Source organism: Galeopterus variegatus, unplaced genomic scaffold, assembly GCF_000696425.1.
Source record: "Galeopterus variegatus unplaced genomic scaffold, G_variegatus-3.0.2 Scaffold915, whole genome shotgun sequence".
In the NCBI taxonomy this organism is placed as follows: Eukaryota; Metazoa; Chordata; class Mammalia; order Dermoptera; family Cynocephalidae; genus Galeopterus; species Galeopterus variegatus.
The window spans coordinates 110,764-131,292 of NW_007727026.1; the positions used below are offsets into that span (position 1 = coordinate 110,764).

At 40.6% G+C, this 20,529-nt stretch overlaps 1 protein-coding gene across 2 annotated transcripts in view; it reads right to left on the reverse strand.

Annotated features, from left to right (window-relative positions):
* MTR (5-methyltetrahydrofolate-homocysteine methyltransferase) overlaps positions 1–20,529 on the reverse strand; it is a 101,629-nt gene that overhangs the window by 52,240 nt on the left and 28,860 nt on the right. For both annotated transcript variants that reach the window (XM_008573408.1, XM_008573410.1), the window contains 6 exons: positions 19,833–19,894; positions 18,656–18,723; positions 16,631–16,710; positions 13,852–13,964; positions 12,617–12,757; positions 10,141–10,326 (listed from right to left, as the gene is read on the reverse strand). In XM_008573408.1, coding sequence (XP_008571630.1) covers positions 10,141–10,326; positions 12,617–12,757; positions 13,852–13,964; positions 16,631–16,710; positions 18,656–18,723; positions 19,833–19,894 — 650 coding nt within the window. The remainder of the gene's footprint in view (positions 1–10,140; positions 10,327–12,616; positions 12,758–13,851; positions 13,965–16,630; positions 16,711–18,655; positions 18,724–19,832; positions 19,895–20,529) is intronic.

The following is a 20,529-nucleotide window of genomic DNA, read 5'->3' on the forward strand; positions in this document are numbered from 1 at the left end:
CAGCCAGGGCTGTGAGACAGACGACCAGTAAAGCCTCCATAGTGCTTGGGGATTTCACCATCCAGAACACAAGTTCTGCAAAACAGCACAACGGGGCTGTCCTCCACTAGGAAGGGCTCTCAGCCCTGGCCACACATTACAACAACCTGGAGGAATTTCTCTTTGTCTGTCTTTTAATACTGATAAGTTATCCTAGACCAGTTCAATCAGAATCTTGAAATGATGCCTCAGCAACAGTATTTTCAACAGCCCCTTAGCAATTCTAACATACAGCCAGAATAAGAACCACTGATAGGTGAAATGTGGCACCTTCTTAGGCTGGGGTAGAAGAAAATATCAGTGACAATCTGAGGGGCAAGAAGGAAGAAACAAATGTCTTTTATGACATCATACACTGGGTTTACTCCTGAGCTGCAGAAAAGCTAGACGGTGATCAGCGGGTAGAAGGCTTTTCTTCAGCAGTCCATTGCTCAAGTTCTGCTACAATATCAGACGTTTAGAGAGAAATGTGACAGAACAATTTTTGATTTAGTTTGTGAAAAAGAGGAAGACAATGGGTGGAAGACGCTTAGACTCTGCAGCAGTGCAGCCCAACAAGGAGCAGAGAAGGGGCAGGACTAAAGGGTGAGGACCAAAGCCCGACTAAGCTAGCTCAAGATGTAGGCCAGAGAGCACGGAGGAAGCAGAGGCCTCTGCTGCTGCAGAGTTAAAAACAAGACGTGATGGAAAGGGACACTGTGCCACCGTCAGAGAGATATCAACAAGTTGGAAGGGAAATGCTGAAGGGATGCTTCTGAGGGGAAGACATGGTAAAAGACACGTGGTCACTGAGGGCAGAGGCTCGGTTCAGAAATCTGAGTGAAATCCTCCAGTGGGGAAAATGTGTGGGCAAAGCAGCGGGAGGCTGTGGTAGGAAACTTGGTGCAGGGCAGGGCAGCAATCCTGAGGGCTGAAGGGAAGGCACGGGGATGAAGACACCCGAGATCCTGCCTGCGTTGGAAGAACATGGAGGAGGCACCGGGCTGGGGTCGTGGGAAATGCAAACCAACTTGGAACACTTTCTGGCTAAAATATGCTCACCTGAACCCTAGGCAGAGCTCCTACACAAGGCAGACTCTGGATTCCAGATACTCAGGGGTAGAGGGAAAATGGACGAGGCTTTATGATCCACAGAAATGAGACTGAGGCAATCTCTACACAGCTAACACTGGTGGGGAACAAAGGGTCTCGGTGCAATCCAGTAACTGCAGAGAGCACCACTGAAAACTTCTGGACTTTTTTTTTCTTTTTGACCAGTAAGGGGATTGCAACTCTTGGCACGGTGTGGTCTGCACCACACTCAGCCAGTGAGCGCACCAGCCATCCCTATATAGGATCCGAACCCGCGGCCTCAGCGCTACCAGCACCACACTCTCCTCAGTGAGCCACAGGGCCGGCCCGAAAACTTCTGGACTTTTAATGAAGGCAAAGTTGTTTCAAATGCCACCTTCTAGGAGAAGATGCTAATTCTGTGGGGGGTGAGAGGGAGGAAAGAGGGAAATTCTGAATGCAGGTATCAATCCCTAGATAGAGCAGAGGATGGATCTGCTTTAGTACCTCCAAGGAGAGAGTGTAGAAAAAGATACAGCAGAAACAGACAGTTCAGAGGAATAGCAAAAAAAAACAGCTCTACCAACTAGAGACATATTTTAAACCAATACCCAAGTATGTATAGATGAGACCCACAACCTATATGCTAAAGCTCTGCCTTCCTTTTAACAACATGGCCCTAAAATGAACTCCATCCCTGCTTGTTTGCTCAATGGAAGATCCTACTTGGCAATGTCAATTGTTAAGGCCTGGATGAAGCAACACGGTATCCTAACAGGGATAGGAATCCCACTCAACTTTTCTCCTCCAGGAAGAGAAATGCCAGGGGCATATTGGGGAGCTGGGACACTGAGCGTGGGAGGTGTGCCAGTGATGTGCTGTGCTCTCACACCCCAGGCTTGGAGGTCTCGGGACCAAGAGAGGCTTGAAGGCCTTATTATGTTCCTCATATCCCTGCCATATAACTCCATCCCTGAAGGTAAGGAGAGTATGTATCTGTCTCATAAACAAAGAATTTAAAATGTAATCCATCTTACAAGGAAAGGCCCAAGAGTAGAAATACTTAATCATGTAATCTTACCTAGGCAGTGGTGACCTATCTGCAGCCACTAAAATGGAGGCCCCTGAAATGCACAAATAGATGTCAGATTGTAGCAAAGCTCAGAGAAGGTCAGGGAAGAAAATCTGAGAATCAACTCCGAGGCCTGGGTCAATTACCTTCTGCAAGGTAAAAATCAAGGGAAGACTAAAAACTACTGATTTCAGTCTCCTAGAACTATTCATATTACTACTGTCTATACCCTACTTGAAAATCCAAGATATTCAACCGAAAAACAGTACCAATTTATCTAAGTTCAATACAGAGGCTGGTTATAAAATAAAAATCTAAAAATCACTACCAAAGGTAAAATATTTACCAAGAAAAAATAAGCCAATCACAACAAAAACAACAAACCAACATAAAATACCTAAGAATGATCATGAGATTTCCTACTTAAGGAAAACTACAAAACTCCACTGAATGAGTAACTGGAAAGACACTCCATGTTCCTCAATGACAAATGTGAACATTGGCAAGACACCAATTCATTATTTTCTAGGTTAGGAGTAATTAAACTCCAATCAATATCCCAATGGGGATTAGTTTCTCCATAAATCTGAAATGTATTTTCAAATCATTCCAACACAGGAAAATTTGCTGTATAATGGATACATTTATAGGATGACAGTGATCATTCTTTTATATAGTTTACAGATGTGCAAACAAAAAAGAAGTCTAAGTTTACTGCTATTATGTGATAATTATACTTCTAAGAAACCTCACATTACCAAAAATTGTCACATGAAAATAATCACTTCGGTTAGAAAAGGAAAACTAAATATAGTCAGTAGTGAGAAAATTATTTTCCCATAGAAATTTCAATAATTAAGGTGTTCTGCATCTTCTTATTTAGAATTAAAAGTAACAGTTGATCAAAACTACTAACAACAAAAAACACAGAAATTCTTCCTTGTTGCCTTTCAATCCAGAAGTCTTAGGGTCAGTCTCCTGTGTCATATTTGGCTTTGACCTTGCAGTTTTGTTTGCAACATGGATCACAAACACACCAAAGACCCAAAGATAGCAGCCAGATACTGAAACAAAGCAGGCGTGGGTTCCTCTGCTCTGCTTAGTCGCAATAGTTGTTTTCCATTTAAGAGAGTTGCTTTCCGCTTATAACCAATGATGTCATCTAAGCAAAGCAAATTCTGGTTCTTAACTGTTACACCCAGTAGCATTATGAGAACTCAATCGATAGCAGACATGCCAAAATATCTGTACTGCTGGGTTCTGAACTTTGAACTTTGCAAGCATATGGATTTTTTGCTTTGTTCTTTATCATTTCAATGCTTACAACAATTTGACAGTGGGTATATATGCTGCTCTGTAATCTGCATAATATTTAAATAACCTGGATAATATTCCAATAGCATGATGTAACCTAAGCTATCCATTTCTCTTCAGGTAGGCACTTGAATTATAACACTGGTATAAAATCTTTGCATATATCATACTCTTATGCTACTTAATTCTTTTGTTGGGATCATTTCCCAGAAATGAGATTATTAACTTAAAGGGGTATGAACAATTGTATGTCTCCTGACAGGTAATATATTGTGTTTCAAAAGGACTGTACAGTTTAGACTACACTCTACAACAAACGAGGCTTCTGTTTTATCACCACTGTGCCTGCACACACCTTGATCATTTCTAAGCTTACCTTTACTAATTTAGTAGAGATAAAACATTACCTTAATATTGCTGTAATCTCTATTCTTTTTATAACTAGCAAGTTGAAATTTTTCCTATATTTGCTCTTTATTTGTGCTCACATTCATATCTAAATTGGGAAAACTTGTTCTTAGACAAGATCAAGCACTAAGCTGTGCCCACAAAGCACAGGAAAAACACAGGACTTGGAAACACGCATCAGTCTCCAAACTAGGCAGAGCAGGGCTAAAACTAGGTTCCACCACGTTCTAGACATATGACATTGGCTCACACTGTGAAATGGTGGCTGCTGTGAGGACTAATGAGACAACCTCTGCTGGTGGTTTTCAACCAAAGTGTACAGGAAAATCACCTTGAAGACTTTAAAATTACTGAAGCCAGGCCTCATCCCAGACCAAATGAGCCAGAAACTCAAGGGCTGGAGTCCAGGGGTGTGTATGTTTTTAAAAGGCTCAGTAGTGACTGCCTTTCCCTGTGAAAGTGCTTCTGCTTTACACTCATGGTTAGCAGCACAGATCTGGGAAGTACAAAGACGCAGCATCCTCACCCAGAGCTGACCTTGCTTCCGACTTCACGGAGAAGACAGGAGCAATCACGGACTGCCGCCGGCTCACAGACCAGTGGACCCGCACTCTACTCTGCTTCTCTCCCGCACTGGGAGCAAACTTCCCAGCTTCTGATCTGAAGCCACCCCTCCACTCACGCACGGACGGCCACACTTCTCACTCACAAGGTCATGGATCTAGCAAATGCCCCTTTTCTCTCCTGCATCAATTCCTCCCTCTCTCTACCAGATCACTCCCGTCGGCTTATAAAAACAGGCTGTCACATCATCTACACACACACACCCCACACCCTTTCTTAACCTCATACCACCCCCAGCCCTATTCCTCTGCCTCCCTTCACGGCAAAGCTCCTCAAAGAGGCTGCCTCCACCTACTGCTTCCACTCTGCTCCTGTTCTCTCTTGCACCCACCCCAACAAAGCTTATCTCCTTGGAAACAGTACAGCAAGATCTCAAATGACCCCATTTCTATCTAAATCCAACGGTAAATTCTTGGTCTCATCTTACTTGATCTATCCACAGCTCTTTAAATAGCTTATCACGCCCTTCTCTTTGAAACCTGTTCTTCATTTGGCTTCTAAATGAACGCTTTCTTCTGGCTCCCCTCCCAAACAGGCTGCTCCTTCCCAAGTCCTGATGGCGTCTCCTCTTCTCCCCAGTCACTGAGTGCTGTGGCTCCAAGTCTCACTTCGTCACAGGGACACTTCTCTACAGCCATTCCTTTGGTGAGTTCGACCAGTCTCACTGTTTTCAATACCATCTACGTACAAATAATTCCCAAGTAAGGGAATCCTATCTTCAAGCCAGACTCTGCCCATGAAATCCATACTCACTCATGCAATCACATTTCAACCAAAGTGAAGTATGTCCAAAACCAAACTTCTCCTCACCCCATCCCAAACCTACCTCTCACAGTCTTTCCTGTCTCAATAGCTCCATGCTTTCAGCTGCCCACGCCAAAAAACCCTGAAATTATCCCTGACTCCTCTTTCTTTCACAACTCATACCCCATACGAAGGCAAATCCCACTGAGTCTACATTAAAAATATACCTAGAAACAGATGACTTTTAACAACCTCTACTGCTTCCACCCAGGCCCTAACCATCACCAACTAATCAGAATTACAGCAACAAACTCCAACAGCTCTGCTCTGTCCCTAACAGACCATTTTCTACAAAGAACCAGAGGGTTTTTAAAACAAAAGTCAGATCACGTTCGCTTCTCTGTTCAAAACCCTTCAGGAGTTCCCAGGTCAGTCAAGGTAACACTGTCAACCAAGAGGGTCAACAGCAGAATACAAGGCCCTGTGTGACCTGACCTGCTCCCTTTCTAACCTCATGTCCTCCCGATCTCTCCCTCTCCCCACTGCTCCAGCTACCCTGGCCACCCTGCTGGTCTTCAAATGGGACAAGCATGCTTCTACCTCAAGGTTCCCTCTGCCCAGAACACTCTTCCTCCATGTTCACATGGCTCCCTCCCTCACCTCTTTTCAGACTTCTGCAAACTGTCACATTATCCAAGAGGTCTTCCAAACTACCCTGCATAAAACAGCACCCCACCCCCATCCTGGTACTCCTTATCCCCCACCCTCTGCATTTCCCACCACTGTATTCAACAGCACCCAACGTACATACACATATTTGTTTATTACTTATATATATACATTTTTCATTTATTATCCCCTTTGTCCCTAAGAACATAAATAACTCAAGGACAGAGACTAGATTTTATTCTCTATCGCCTCAGAGCTTAGAGCAGGGCCTGGCACATACTAGGTGCTCAAGACATATTTGAAGATTTGCCTCATTAAAAAGTAACATGTTGCTATATACATACATATATATATATGTGTGTGTGTGTGTGTGTGTGTATATACATATATATGTGTGTGTATATATATATACACATATATATTTTTTCTTTCTTTCTTTTAAGGAACATTTACATAACAAAAAAGAGCTTCCTGGAAGAAGCAGAAATAAACATCGATAGATGGTTTGGAGGATCAATGTAGATATAGATATCTCACACAGAGCAGAGCAAAACACCAGAGTTGGAACACAGGAGACAAATGATAAGAAAATTAAGCAACCTGTCCAAACATCCAATGTCTGAATAATACATGCACCAAAAGAGAGAATAAAACAATTCCAGGACACTTCCTACGACCGTGGCTGTGAGTTTCCTGACTGAGAGGAGCTCCTGAGGGCCAGCATAAAGGGTGGCCCATCACCACAAGAGCTCAGAACACCATGGACATGGAAGATCCAAGAAGCATCCAGAGAATGGAGAAATGAACTTCACACAAATAATCAAGGGTGGGAATAGCACTGAACTTCTTACCAGCACCAGTGGAAACCAGAAGACAATGGGGCAATGCTTCCAAAACATGGAACGATTTCAGGCTTGTTATCCTATGCCCATACAATTGTCAGTTAGGTGTAAAAGTAGAATCAGCCATTTTCAGACACGTAGGTTTCAAAACTATTTAGTGCCATGTTTTCTTTCCCAAGAAGCTACCAGAGGATGTGCTGCACAAAATGAGGGATTAACCAAGAAGGAGGAAGTCAGGAGATAGACAAGAGGAAGCCCAGGGGGAAGGTGAGGGGCGTCACACGGTGACAGGCTGGCCTTTCCAGGTCATGTCAAGAAGACTGTGAGGGAGAATTCCTCAAGAAATTACTAAACTTAGTAATGGACATGACTAGAGACAACTATTCAGAGGGACATCAAAACATTAAATGTGCATGCCCTCTGGCTTGGCAAGCCCACTTCTGAAACTGACTGTAAGAAAGTCATTTTACGAGGGGAAATGGCTGCATGCATTAGGATATTCACCGGTCACTGTTCATACTACCAAAAAATTAGAAACAATTACAATTTCATTCAATAATAGATAGACTAAGTAAAACATATACTGGAATACAATACAACCATAAAAGATCGAGTTATAGTCAACATTTACTAAGATGGGAAGATGTCAACTTCTGTCGAGTGCGGGGGAAGTTACAGAACGGCCAAATATCTTGTTTGTAGAAAAATTTTCATTTGCTGGAACCTCTTCTGCTCTGTCCTCACATGACCACGTAGCTTTCTCTCTCATTTTACTCAGGTTTTCCAATGTCTCCTCTTTAAATGGGCCTTATGAGACCACCTTTTCTAAAATAGCCTACTCCTCCCTGACAGCCTCGCCCTGGATTCTTTTACCCAACCATTTAGTACGTGATGAGGGAAATCGGATCTCCCAGGCCTGAATCCCAGCACCACCACCTGGCTAGGTGTGTGACAACAGCAAGTCATATAACGTTTCTGTGCTTTAATTTCCTCACATGACATACAAAAATAAGAATATACACCCAAAGTTCACATGCTGGGAGGAAAACCTGATTTCATGCGTGTTGTGTTTTCTTGGTATACGTTCAACATATGTTAATGATCCAAATTATCTCCCTTTTGCACTCTTCTAGATTATTTGAATTTTTCTCATGATGAAAATGTGTCTTTTGTACAAAAACAATAATGCTTTTCTTAAAAACGGTTTTATTAAAAAAAAAGAAAAGACAGAAAGGAAAGCAAAAGCACATACAATGCCACCACTTGTTAACTGTCAATATGTCCCCATCTGAGACCATCCTACCCCTCAGATGATAACTACCAAATTTTATTCTCTGCACGCACGCGCGCACACACACACACACACACACACACACACACACACACACACACACACACACCTTTTTATTCGATCAAATTGGGACCATGTCACTATTTTTTACTTTTCAACGTATTGAGGGCATTATTTTAACTGCTGCACAGCATTCTACACTACATGCACCAAGATTTAAACACTTTCCTCGTACAGCAGCACCCCATCTTCAGGGGATATGCTCCAATACCCCCTGTGGATGCCTGAAACCTCAAATAGTACCAAACCCCGTATGCACTATGTTTTTTCCTATACATACGTACCTATGATAAAATTTAATTTATAAATTAGGAATAGTAAGAAACTAACAACTTTAAATAATAAAATAAAATAACGACTGGAACACATTTTCTGTTTATGCCTTCCACCTACAAATTTCATACCTTTTCCATCTTAACTAGTGTGCATTGTGGCCGTAACTTTTACAGTTTGAGTTGCAACAGCAAAATTAACATGAACATTTTTCCTTCTTCACAAACTCACAGAGAGAAGATTCATTCTTACTGAGATCTTAGCAACGTCAGCATACAATTTATTTTCTTTCTTTATCAAGCCAAGGACTCAACTTTTCACTTAAAGGAGGCACTTTACAGCTTCTCTTTGGCATGCCCAAACTGTCACTACTCTTGCACTCTGGGGCCTTTACCAAGTCAAATACAGGTCAGTTGAACACAAGCGCTGTGATACTACAGCAGTGAGCTGATAACCTCAATGGCTGCTAAGTGACTAACGGGCAGGCAGTGTGTACAGGGTGAATATGCTGGACAGAAGGATGACTCTTGTCCCAGCAGGATGGAGCAGGATGGCATGAGATTTCATCACACTGCTCAGAGCACTGAGCAATTTAAAATATATTAACTGTTTATTTCTAGAATTTTCTGTTTCATATTTTTGGACCATGGTTGACCCAGGGGTAACTGAAACCATGGAAAGCAAAACCACAGATTAGGGAGGACTACTGTAACTGACATTCAGAGTGTCTTCAACTGTTTGCTACCACAATGCTACAATGAACATGAACACATACCCTTACATCCTCAACCTATTACGAGATTCCCAGGAGGGACTTAATCATAAGGAATGGCTTTTTTAATTGTTTTGGATTAAATATTAAATAGACATCAAAATATTTATAGAATTTATGTAAGGTACAAAACATAACAATACAATAATTACTGTATACCCACCACCCAGTTGAACTATCATATTTGATGCTACCCTTGTGCCCCACCCTGATGCCATGGCAGAGATATTGAGTTTTCATTTATCAATCTTTTAGTTTTTTTCTATTTGATAAAGGAAGCTAATCTCATTATTTCTTTATTTTTTATTTCTTTAATCACTGCAAAATTTAGTATCTTCTCATGGGCTTATTGGCTATTTGTAATTTGTATTTCTTTTTCTATAAATTGCTGTTCATCTCCTTTGTCCATTCTTCTGTTGGGTTGGTTGGGGCCTTCTGCTTTCTGATTTACAGAAACTCTTTGCATATTAGAGATATTAACCTACTGCTATTGCTCACATTGCAAATATACCATGTCTTTCTCATACAAAGTTGTACATTTATTTGTGGACAGCTCCATCAGTTTTCTTTCTGGCCTCTTGAGTTAGCAAGATCTTCCACATCCCAAATTTAGACTATTATTTTCTTATAACTTCTTTAAAATTTGTTTTCTATGTTTAGGTCTTTAATCAATGTTGACCTAATTTTAGTATATGGTGGGAAATGGGTTCTAACTTTATTTTCCTCCAAATGCACAGTCAGTTGTCCCAATAGCACTTACTGAATAATTTAACTTTTCTCCGTTGTTATAAAGATTTTATTATATGTCGTTTTCATATATATATGTGTACACATATGTCTGTATATATGTATGTGTATGTGTTTTCATACACATACACACACACACACACACACACACACACAGCTGTTTCAGACTTCATTCTCTCCCACTGCTATCTAAACTGGCTAACACAACACAGCTAAGTCAAAAGAAATCACTCACCTGTCCTATTTCATCAAAAGCCATGATTACCACAGCAGCTCCAAACTTCTTAATCTTCCTGGCCTTCTCCAAGAAGTCGTCCTCTCCCTCCTTCAGACTAATGCTATTGACAATGCACTTGCCCTGGCAGCACTTCAGCCCAGCTTCAATCACAGCAAAATTGGAAGAGTCGATGCACAGGGGCACCTGAGATCAGAAGGGCAAGAAAACCAGAGGCCATAAGTCACTGCAAATTCTCCTCCAAGAGCTCCCCAATATTCCCTATTTCTTCTTTAGAGAAACAGTAAACAAATAACAGCAGTGTGTCAGAAATAGGATTTTAATACATTTGTTTTTAAAGCCCAAAATACTTGGAGTAATCTCAGTCCTACAAGAGACACCATGCATGGGCCAGCAATTTACAACTCAAAGATGACCGCTAAACATCAGAATGGAATCAGCGAGGTCAGTCCATGGCCTCAGCACTAGCTACAACTTCAAGCGCCTAAACCCCAAGACGAACAATTCCAACAGGACTCAGACGTGCCTGATCGACTCAGGGATTCATGTTTAGCCTCAGGCCCTTTGGGAATAGCCCTATGGCCAAGTTATTCAAATACAGTCTTCACTTTAGAAAAACCAAGCTCCTGACTGGAGGGAAAAAAAAGAGTTTTAATACTCAACAAATGCACATAACTAAAACAAAAGACAAAATTGAAATGTGCACCTATGAAGAGGTTCCTTTTTCATTCTCACCTCTGTTCCAGGAGAGGTGAAAGGAAGGGCTTAAAGGAAGCCTTAGATTGGTACAAAGAAATGAAACGGGGCAGCTGATCTAGGCCCCACTATTTAATTAAGCTATTCAATAAATAATCAAGAGACCACCATGTTAGGCCCCACACAGGGTCAACAGTAAGGCAGACAGGTCTCTGGCTTCACTGAGCTTAGAAAAACAAATGATTAAGCAGTAATGACATAGACTGCGGTAGATGCTAGAGCACAAGGGAAGCACAGATGCCTGGAAAGCGTATTTCAGGGCACCAAACCCCGCCTATGAAACAGAAAGAGTCAACAGGGAGAATTCAGGGAAAGCTCCCCAGGCAGGAGACATTCCAACTGAAGACTGGAGAACAAGCAATCGGCAGCTTCCTAACCCCCATCTCCAAAGCAGAGCAAAAAAGGACAAGGACTCTACTGATCTTGCTTTTTCTTAGTATGCTAGCAATGCAAAGTTAGCTAGGAAAAGGGTCAGATGCAGTGGCGACACCAGGCCAATGCTTTAAAGCACTTACTGATAGTTTTGTGTCCCAACCCTACTGGTAAAAAAGTGCACGTAAAACATTTTTATGTTCCACCCCAATTGGCCAAACTTTGGCCCCCAATATATTTTGGTAGTAGGTCAAAACCAGGAATGATAAAAAAATCACTGCAGCATCCAGAACACTAAGCAATAATCTCCTAAGTTATAAGAGGTCGTTTAGAGCTGACGAGGTACTTTCATCTTTACAATCCACAAATCAGACAAAGCAGGTACAATTATCCCATTTTAGAGACGAGGAAGGAAACTAGAGTCAACAGATCATCGACTTGCCTGAGACTCTAAGGTGAGTCTAGCATCTTCCCACTACTTAGTGATAAATGACTGGCTCCAGCTCAGACTCTGACTTTGAATGAGTCATTTAGTTTCTCTGCACCTTAAATTCTAAAAACTATCTAATCCCAGAGAAGTAATGAGGCTTTTTAATAAAGAGATTAAAGATGTAAATGACAGATGGGCGAATGTGAATTCAGTGCTTATACCACAAGACCTCCAACTTAAGCATTTGCTGAAGCCTAAGAAAAAACTGACAGCCCAGCCTGAAAATGCAACTCCTAAAGCACTGGGAAGTTTCTTTGAAAAAGAACTTCAAAAATCACTCCTTATCACCACTTTAACGGCAGAGAAATGAGGCGAGATTTTTAAACTTTTTGAACCCACCTACAATTTTTTAAAAGACTGACACAAAAATTAACTTTTACCTTTTAAATGTAAAAGCTCACATAACACCTTGACTTAATCTTGTTTATATTTTTATAATAATCTGATAATCCTAAAAAGGACTCTTCTTCCTGCGGTAAGAAGAGTTAACTGAGTTCCTTGGTAGGAATGGAACCAATCGTTTGGCAGAAACAGGTCAGGAAGTCCTTCAGAGTGTGAAAAGCGGGTTCTCAGTCTGTCTAAACATCTAAGGAAATGCAATCAATTCTCATGACCAATCCCAGAAACTTTGGAAAGAGCCAAGCTAAAATCACAATTCTCTACTAAATCTGGTTTATATAGTATCCAGAAGGTTTCCATGAGTTGAGAAAACTGACAATCAGAAACCATCATGCTTTCAGTGTAGGAAAAGAGAAAACCAGCTCATGATTTGACAGATGAATGCGACAAATGGCAGAGTTAAATGAGAGACAGAAGGAGACAAGTAAATTCCCCTGATGAATATAAACGTTGCACAACCTTGGCGATGTCAGGCTCGGAAGCAATTAAGTTGCAAAACCTGGTCATTGCACTCGGCCCATCTAGCATGCCATCGTCCATGTTGATATCCAGCACCTGGGCACCCATTTCCACCTGCATTTTGGCAATGCTCAGGGCTGCCTGAGGGAAGAATGTGAGAGGAAGCAGCGTTAGGAGACGGTGACTTGAGAGAATCTAACAAAAGTAATCCCTCACCATACCCTAGCCAGGCTCCCTGACTATATATGCAACCAAAATCACCCTGTGGAACTTCTGAGCTGGGGAGGATCATGACGGGAACATATGGCGACAATGAACAGTAGGAAAATGAAGGGAAGAGGACCAACAGCACAACTGGTCAGGAACCAGGTCACCAGGTAACCAGGCCCTGTAATGTGCCAGCTGCAGGACTAAGAAGGAAGACACACTTCCGAGGTGCCAGAAAGTAATAATTAACAGGTCCATAAAGGGTGATAAATGGGTCTTCTCCTTGTGATGAAAATTAATTCTGTTCTGATACAGGTTTCTGGAACATCTATTACCTAAAGGTTGCAAAACCTTCAAGTGAGAAAAGGCGGATGATAAAATTAATCATCATCAAAGCCCAAACCAAATTTCTCCATTTTTTAGTTCACATTTGCATAAGAAAAAGAAAATCTATCCAGATGTCTTGGGTAGGCTATGTGTATTAAATTTTGCTTATCCACAAAGGGACCGAGCTTAAAAACACCATGGCTAAAACTACCACATAAACTTTCCAAAGCAAGGGCCTATTTCTTTCATTCATTTGTTTGTTTATTTTAATCTACTTAGCTAACAGGATCAGTAATACCCTCAGCAGCCAGCTTTTCATGCAGTCATAAGGAACTGAACAGGAATTTTCTTGGCTTTCCCTTTCCCTAAAGGGATTTGTTAGAAGCCAAAATGAAGAACATTCTCAAAGTTTTAAACTTGTTTTACAATTAATATAAATAGCTAGAACCTGAATCCCTCCCATCTCATCCCACTTCATACTCCGAATACAGTACTTTTTGACAAATATTGACAAGAGCAGCTTCGATTTTCTGAAGTCTCATCCTCCCACCAGCCCGGCCTGCTGTGAACACATAGCATGTCTTCTCACACTTCCTAGCAGCTCTGCAAACAACACTACCAAAGGCAGAAAGCTCTTTCATTTCCATTCTATCTATCCAAAGCCACGGCAGATGGCTCAGGGGTTGTCTTAAGATGCTCACTTCATAGTTTCCTGCCATGATGAGTTTAGCAAACTTCCTTGATCCTGCAACGTTACAGCGCTCTCCAATGTTAACAAAGTTGGTGTACGGTCCAATCCTGAAGGGCTCTAGACCTTAAAAGGAGAAGCATTTTGAAAAATGTCTGAAAATATATAGAGATGACAGAAGAGAGACAGATACAAATATATCCAATAAGAAAGAAGTTACTGTGCCACAGCCCATCTGGGTAGACAGGAGATACAATGTGGAAACAGTACCACAGCTTCTCCTTCCTCGAGGGAGATTCAAACGCAACACAGGCTTCAGCTACAGGTACAACCAAGAACTCTCAAAAGAAGAACTATTTCAGGGTTTCATGCTGCAAATATCCCTGAAGGGCCAAATCATACCATCCCTGAGAAAGAAGGAAAAATGATCCTCATCTCCATATAGAACCAAAAGTCTGGCAAAAGCCATGAAGAATCAAAAGAGGATTTTGTTCCACAGCTGTCCGCTCAGACATCAGCTTGAAGTCAGATGGAACAAACTTCCTTAATCCCACCGATAGCGTGTTTAGTGCTTTTCTTCATCTCTTTGATGCAGAGGCCAAGACCCATAACCAGCAAGGCTGAACAGGTCATGAGGCAGAGACATGGGAGACAGGAGTCACTGTGGCACATCCACCACTGATGAGCTGACTCGAGGCAAATCACTGGGCTTGTGGCACCTGTTGCCTTATCTCCCCTGACACAAGCCAATTTAGGAGCAAATATCAGACAATACACGTGGACATGTTACACTGAAGTAAAAGCAACATATAGTGTCAAGTATCACTAAGAAAAGGCTCTGGACTATTTTTGTTATACTCATTATATTTAAAGTGTCAGGAGACGCCATCTCCATGGGTGGTTACAGGCAGACCCTGGGGACAGACAGTCTAGGGTTCAAATCACACCTGATGAACAATCAGGCAGCTTCCCACACAGCCTCTGAGCTTATGAAATAGTCAAGTATCTGCCTCATAATGTTATTGTAAAAATGAAACCGGGTAACACTGATAAGCACAAAATTAGCAGCAATAATCATAACTGTCATTAATAAAAGAAAATGGCTGAGTCCCTTGCCAAAGCATTGGCTGAACAAGAAACAGATATGAGGAAGAAGAAAATAAAGAATATAAGCTGGGTAATTATAAAACTATTCCAGGCTATTTGTCCACTGACTGAGAAAACTATCACTTTCCAGTTTCAACTTACGATTTCCCTTCCTGCTGGTAATGATCCTCATGGCTCCAGCATTCCATGCTAGTCTCAGGTTTCCCTGATTTTCAGTGTGACCCTGAGGTTCACAGGACAGGCAAACAGGGATGCCAACAATTAAATGCTCAAGAGTTCTCGTGTGACCTCCTTAAAAGCATTTCACACAAAGTGCTTGATTTGTGTCTGATACAAAAACCACATTTCTCCCAAGTTTGCAATTTATAAGAGAACAATTTTCAAAAGCATGTTTGATGTCATTCTTTTAAAATCTGATTGCAGGTGATTGTTAAAGCAGTTTAGAAATAGTGCATGAAATTCAAATTGGAGAAAAAGGATTCTTTTATTCTTATACATAAATTCTTTTTAAAAAATCATATGTAAACAGCTCTCGTTTCAATTTTTGCAAAGGTTGAGAATTTTCATTGTTAGTGCTTGGCTGAAGTACTGCACACAGCCTTAAGCTCTAGGGATGAAATAAACAAAGTTTCCTGCCACACCTCTCTCGACAAAAGCCACTTTTTTGCTGGGGAGGAGTGGAGGGAGAAAAATCATAAATCATAAATCCCACATCTTCTAATCTCATCCTTTGCCTTCTGGAATTAACAAGAAAAAAGGGCTAGCCAGAACATAGTGGATATTTTTATTAACCCAACTTCATACTCACTCATTGGGATCAATTTGATGCAGTATGTTCTGAGTGAGAAAAGTCAGTATTACTTTTGCTGTCGCTTAAATTTTATTTCACTTTTCTTAGGACAACATAAGAAATAAAAATATTTCAACTTACAGAGAGGTTAAATTCAAAGCTATCAGAGAACATAATTCCGCATGTGTTATCTGGAAGTTCTCTAAAAACCATGATTTTTGTTTATTTTTTTGCTTAAAGCTACCATCTAATACTTCATGAAATTATTAAGGCAAAAATATGAAACGTAAAGTTATTTCTAACAGTTGGCATGATGGTCTATTTTACTAATGTTCTTTCCAATTCGTGAAGAAGTGAGCCTGCCTACCTCACAGGACTGTTGAAAACCAAACAGAAAATACACAGCACAGTTCTTTGTAAAATCCTGAACACACAGAAGATGCAAGGTTACAACAACAATACTTGTTAAACCGAAGAAATTTTCTAGGAGGACGCTACTGCCATTACCAAATATTGGGCCTTGGTAATTTAGAATTTTCAATTACTAGTACTAACCTGACAATTAAGATTTTTAGGCTACGGCCAAAAGTATGTTTCAAAATAGTGCACAGGAGACACAGTCCACAGAATTCTCATCCTAACCAAGGATACTATCTGGGCTAATCACCTGGGATTTCATTCATTTTTACCCTGAAGTTGATGTCTTCTATCCCTACCCCTAGAAAAATAAGGCACTCTTCACTAGAATTTATTTAAGTGCCAAAAAAATTGGACACTTCCTTGACCTAACAAACAAGTTGCTTGGCACAAACATCACCACCACTGAGGATACACATACTAAATAAGTGCTACAAATGGTTTCTGAAATCATAACCACCACATCTTCGTGACTTACCAGATAGTGACATATGTCCTTCAAAAACAGTGACAGGTGGAACTCTAGGCTTACAATTTTTCACAGCTTCAGCAATTTCCCTGAGTTGAAAAAGAGAACACTATATCCATTAATTCAGAATAAATTTAATTAAACTAATTTCCAACAATGAAATTAAGTCTATTTAACATAACTGTGCACATAATGATATACCTACTTACAAATGTGCAGCAACAATTATGCCTTTTAGTTTTCTCAGTAATGCAGAAAATTAATCTATAAACTTTTAACTTTTATGCACCTGCACAGTCAGCTGTGCACGGCTATGCTGTTTCTGCTCTCAGAGACATGAACCTGGAGCTGCGTGAAAGTCTACGGACAGCAAACTTCCCCCTTCACCAAACTCAGAGATGTCCTCTACTCTAATCCACACACAAAATATGTCCTTGCTTCTTACTCAATACTTTAACAGAAAAAGGGCTTCCACTTTGAGAAGGAAAGGCAGACAGGAGCAGAGGGGCTAGGAGTAGAGGGCACTGGGTCCTGCGGCTCTGTGTTTGCTACAGCATGCACACGGCAGGGAGGGCACATAGCAGTAAAGCACCACAACTCCAAAGCAATTACTCCTAAAAAGTCTGTTTAACCATTCACACTCTCTTTAACCTTATCAGCTTTAATGAATCGTGTTCTTGATCAACCAGGAAAAATCTAGCTATTCCACTAAATTTATCAGGACCAGTAAGAACTGCTCACTCTACAGCACCCCAAATTAGTATGTGGATGCCTAAGTAAAAGCAGCAAATACACAGACAGCCTGCTAGCTACAGACAGTTACAGATACACAAAAACACACGTGCACAGGAGTATTTTTAAAAACTCATCTTTTTAATGAGGAAATAACCTTAAAAACAAAAAGATAGCCCATGATCCAAAGATGAGCTATAGTCAACTATAGATAGCTTTCAGATATTATTTAAAAGATGTTTAAAAATTGCATTTATTAAGAATCTATCAGAGAAGTCAACAAAAGCAGTGAACTACCAGGGAATTTAGTAAAGTGAACATGTTACGTGCATGAAAACAAACTTGGAACCAGTAAGATGACTGCCTCAAAAGATGATCACAAGTCAATCCTGAGGGAAAAAACCAAATATCAACAGTCCTAAACTATGTTTTATTTCACTCAATTCCAATCTTCCTATAAGCCACAGACTGGTAAGGAATTAAACGCATACACTGCTATACCCCTGTTTCATTACCTTCCTTCACACACTCACTTGAAAATGTAAATTAAGCAAGGACTCTGCATGGGGCAAGGTGAAGACATTTCTGTTGACCTCTAGACACTGTTGTCTTACTGTTTTTTCCTTCTATGAGTAAATCCAATGGAGGCATGTATTTGTCCACAGAAATATGAGCTGTCCTTCCTTGAGCATGTGAATATTATTCAGGCATTTAAGGGTAGAATATCATATCTGGGATTTGCTTTACAATATTCCGGGGAAAAAAGGTGGGGGATCGATAAAATAAGAATGGTTAAATGTTAAAAATTATGGCAACTATGTGGCACGTGGAGGTTTACTTTATTATTTCTCTACTTTTATTTTGAAATTTTTCATAATATAAAGGTATATTAGTTTGCTAGAACTGCCATTACAAAATATCACAGACTGGGTGGCTTAAACAACAGAAATTTGTGGTCTCACAACAAATTCTGGAGGCCAGAAGTCTGAGATCAAGGTGTCAGCATGGCTGTTTCTTCTAAGGTCTCTCCCTGTGGCTTGCAGATAGCTGTCTTCTCCCTGTGTCTTTACATGGTCTTGCCTCTGTGTGTGCATCTGTATCCTTTTTTTGGAAGGACACCCGACACATTGAATCAGGGTCTACTCATATGACCTCATTTACTTTAATTACCTCTTTAAAGGCACAATCTCCAAATGCAATCACATTTTGAGATACTGGGGGTTAGGACATCAACATATGAATTTGGGGGGGCATACAATTCAGCCCATACCAAAAGGTAAAATATTTAAAGGGAATTATTACCTGATATGATCTGGTGTTGAACCACAGCATCCACCTACTATATTGACCAAGCCATCCATAGCAAACTCCTGCGTTTAGGAAAAGACAAAGATGCAGCAAGTTCATATGAATTCTAAACTCACCACCACCAATTCACCATAAAAGCCATCTACATTTCCTGAATGACTAGGATTACACTAAAATGAGAGCTAAACATACCCAACTCTAGATATAAAGATTTCACATGCCCAAGACTTAAGGATAAAAGTGGAAAAGAGGTCTGATACTATGAAATCCCTTATACCACTTAAATAGTAAAGGGAGACTTATTTGTCTGTCTATTGATATTAAAGATTTTTTTTTAACTCATATGCTGATCTGAATGAATGTGAGCTAGATAATACATTTTCAAATAACACATAAAATGAATATAACTTTTTACATTTAAATTAATAAAAAATTTTTTAAATAAAAAATTCAGTTTCTCTGTCACACTAGCCACATTTCAAGGGCTCCAACAACCACATGTGGTGGTGGCTACATATTGGACAGCATGGGTCTAGAGTTTAACCACAGGCTAGTGAGGGAAGGACACGGTAATTCATAGAGTAAGTCAAGGAACTGACAAGTCAAAGGATTGGAAAGATCAACCACAAAAGAGACTGAAATCATAAGAATTCAGTCAGAAAGAGTTTAGAAGAGAATGTCAGTAGGCCCAGAGCTAAAAATCAAGGATGAAGGAAAAAAATCGACTAACCCTGGGGTTAGCAGATAAGTGTAACGAGGAGCAGTTGTGGGTGGTGTGGTCTCATGACCAAGAAATTTAAAAAGATGGCACAGAGATAACGATGGAGGTGATGTTGGGGCTGGGCTGGAGGACATCTATTCCACCCAGCAGTATGAGGGGTGTGAGGGGAGAAAGCCCTTGAGAGGGTTGTAGAGGAAGCAACATCTCAGAGCAGAGCCAAGCATCAATTAGTTTGGGGTGAACCTCACTGGGAATTTTCCACCAGTCACCAGTACCAGCTGGGGAAAAGGATGCTAACAGATAGCCCTTCCCCATGCCTCCACCACGCAGCTAAATTTTATTACATATATACTGGGATTTCGGTGGGTGGAAATTCTGCTTCTGAATATTCTAACTCTAAAATTCTATGTCTTAATCTCTTAAAAACCCAAGTGAGAGCGGATGCCTGACCTTCAGGTGCATGGCCATCATGGCAGGTGTTTCATCATAGTCACCAAAGGTGTTGGGGAGACCTGAGAAAGAATATTTCAACCATTATTCGAAACCACCGCAACAAATATGCCCCATATTTCTAATGGCTTTAGCTTAAAAGTAATAAAATTTTGTATTTATAATTAAATGGTAATTACTTACAAAAACAAATAAGACATAATATTTACATAGTAAACACAGAGATACCACACGAAAAAAAAATCACGGACGAAAATAAACATTCACTATTTCTTTTGCATTTGAAAGAAGATTCACTGCTATATGGGACAGAATGACCCCACCCCATAACGGAAATTCATTCTTGTTACCTAGATGTTTGAGGGTGGGGGTGGGGGAAGTACTACATATCCTCTAAACTAATGAGCAACTGACATGCAATTAAAAACAAACAAAAACAAGCATTCTCCTTTCAAATAAATTTTCCCAAGTAAGACTTTAGCCTCTAACTATACAGTTTACCATTTTTTTTTATTATCCCTTTCCACAACTATCTTATTCCTGGTGGGAAATAAAATTTATTGTGCATCAAAAAGTATACATTTGGGGGCCGGCCCGGTGGCGCACTGGATAGTGCGCCGCTTGGGAAGCGTGGCGGTGCTCCCGCCCGAGGGTTCGGATCCCACATACAGACCGGTTCCCGCCCACTGGCTGGGCG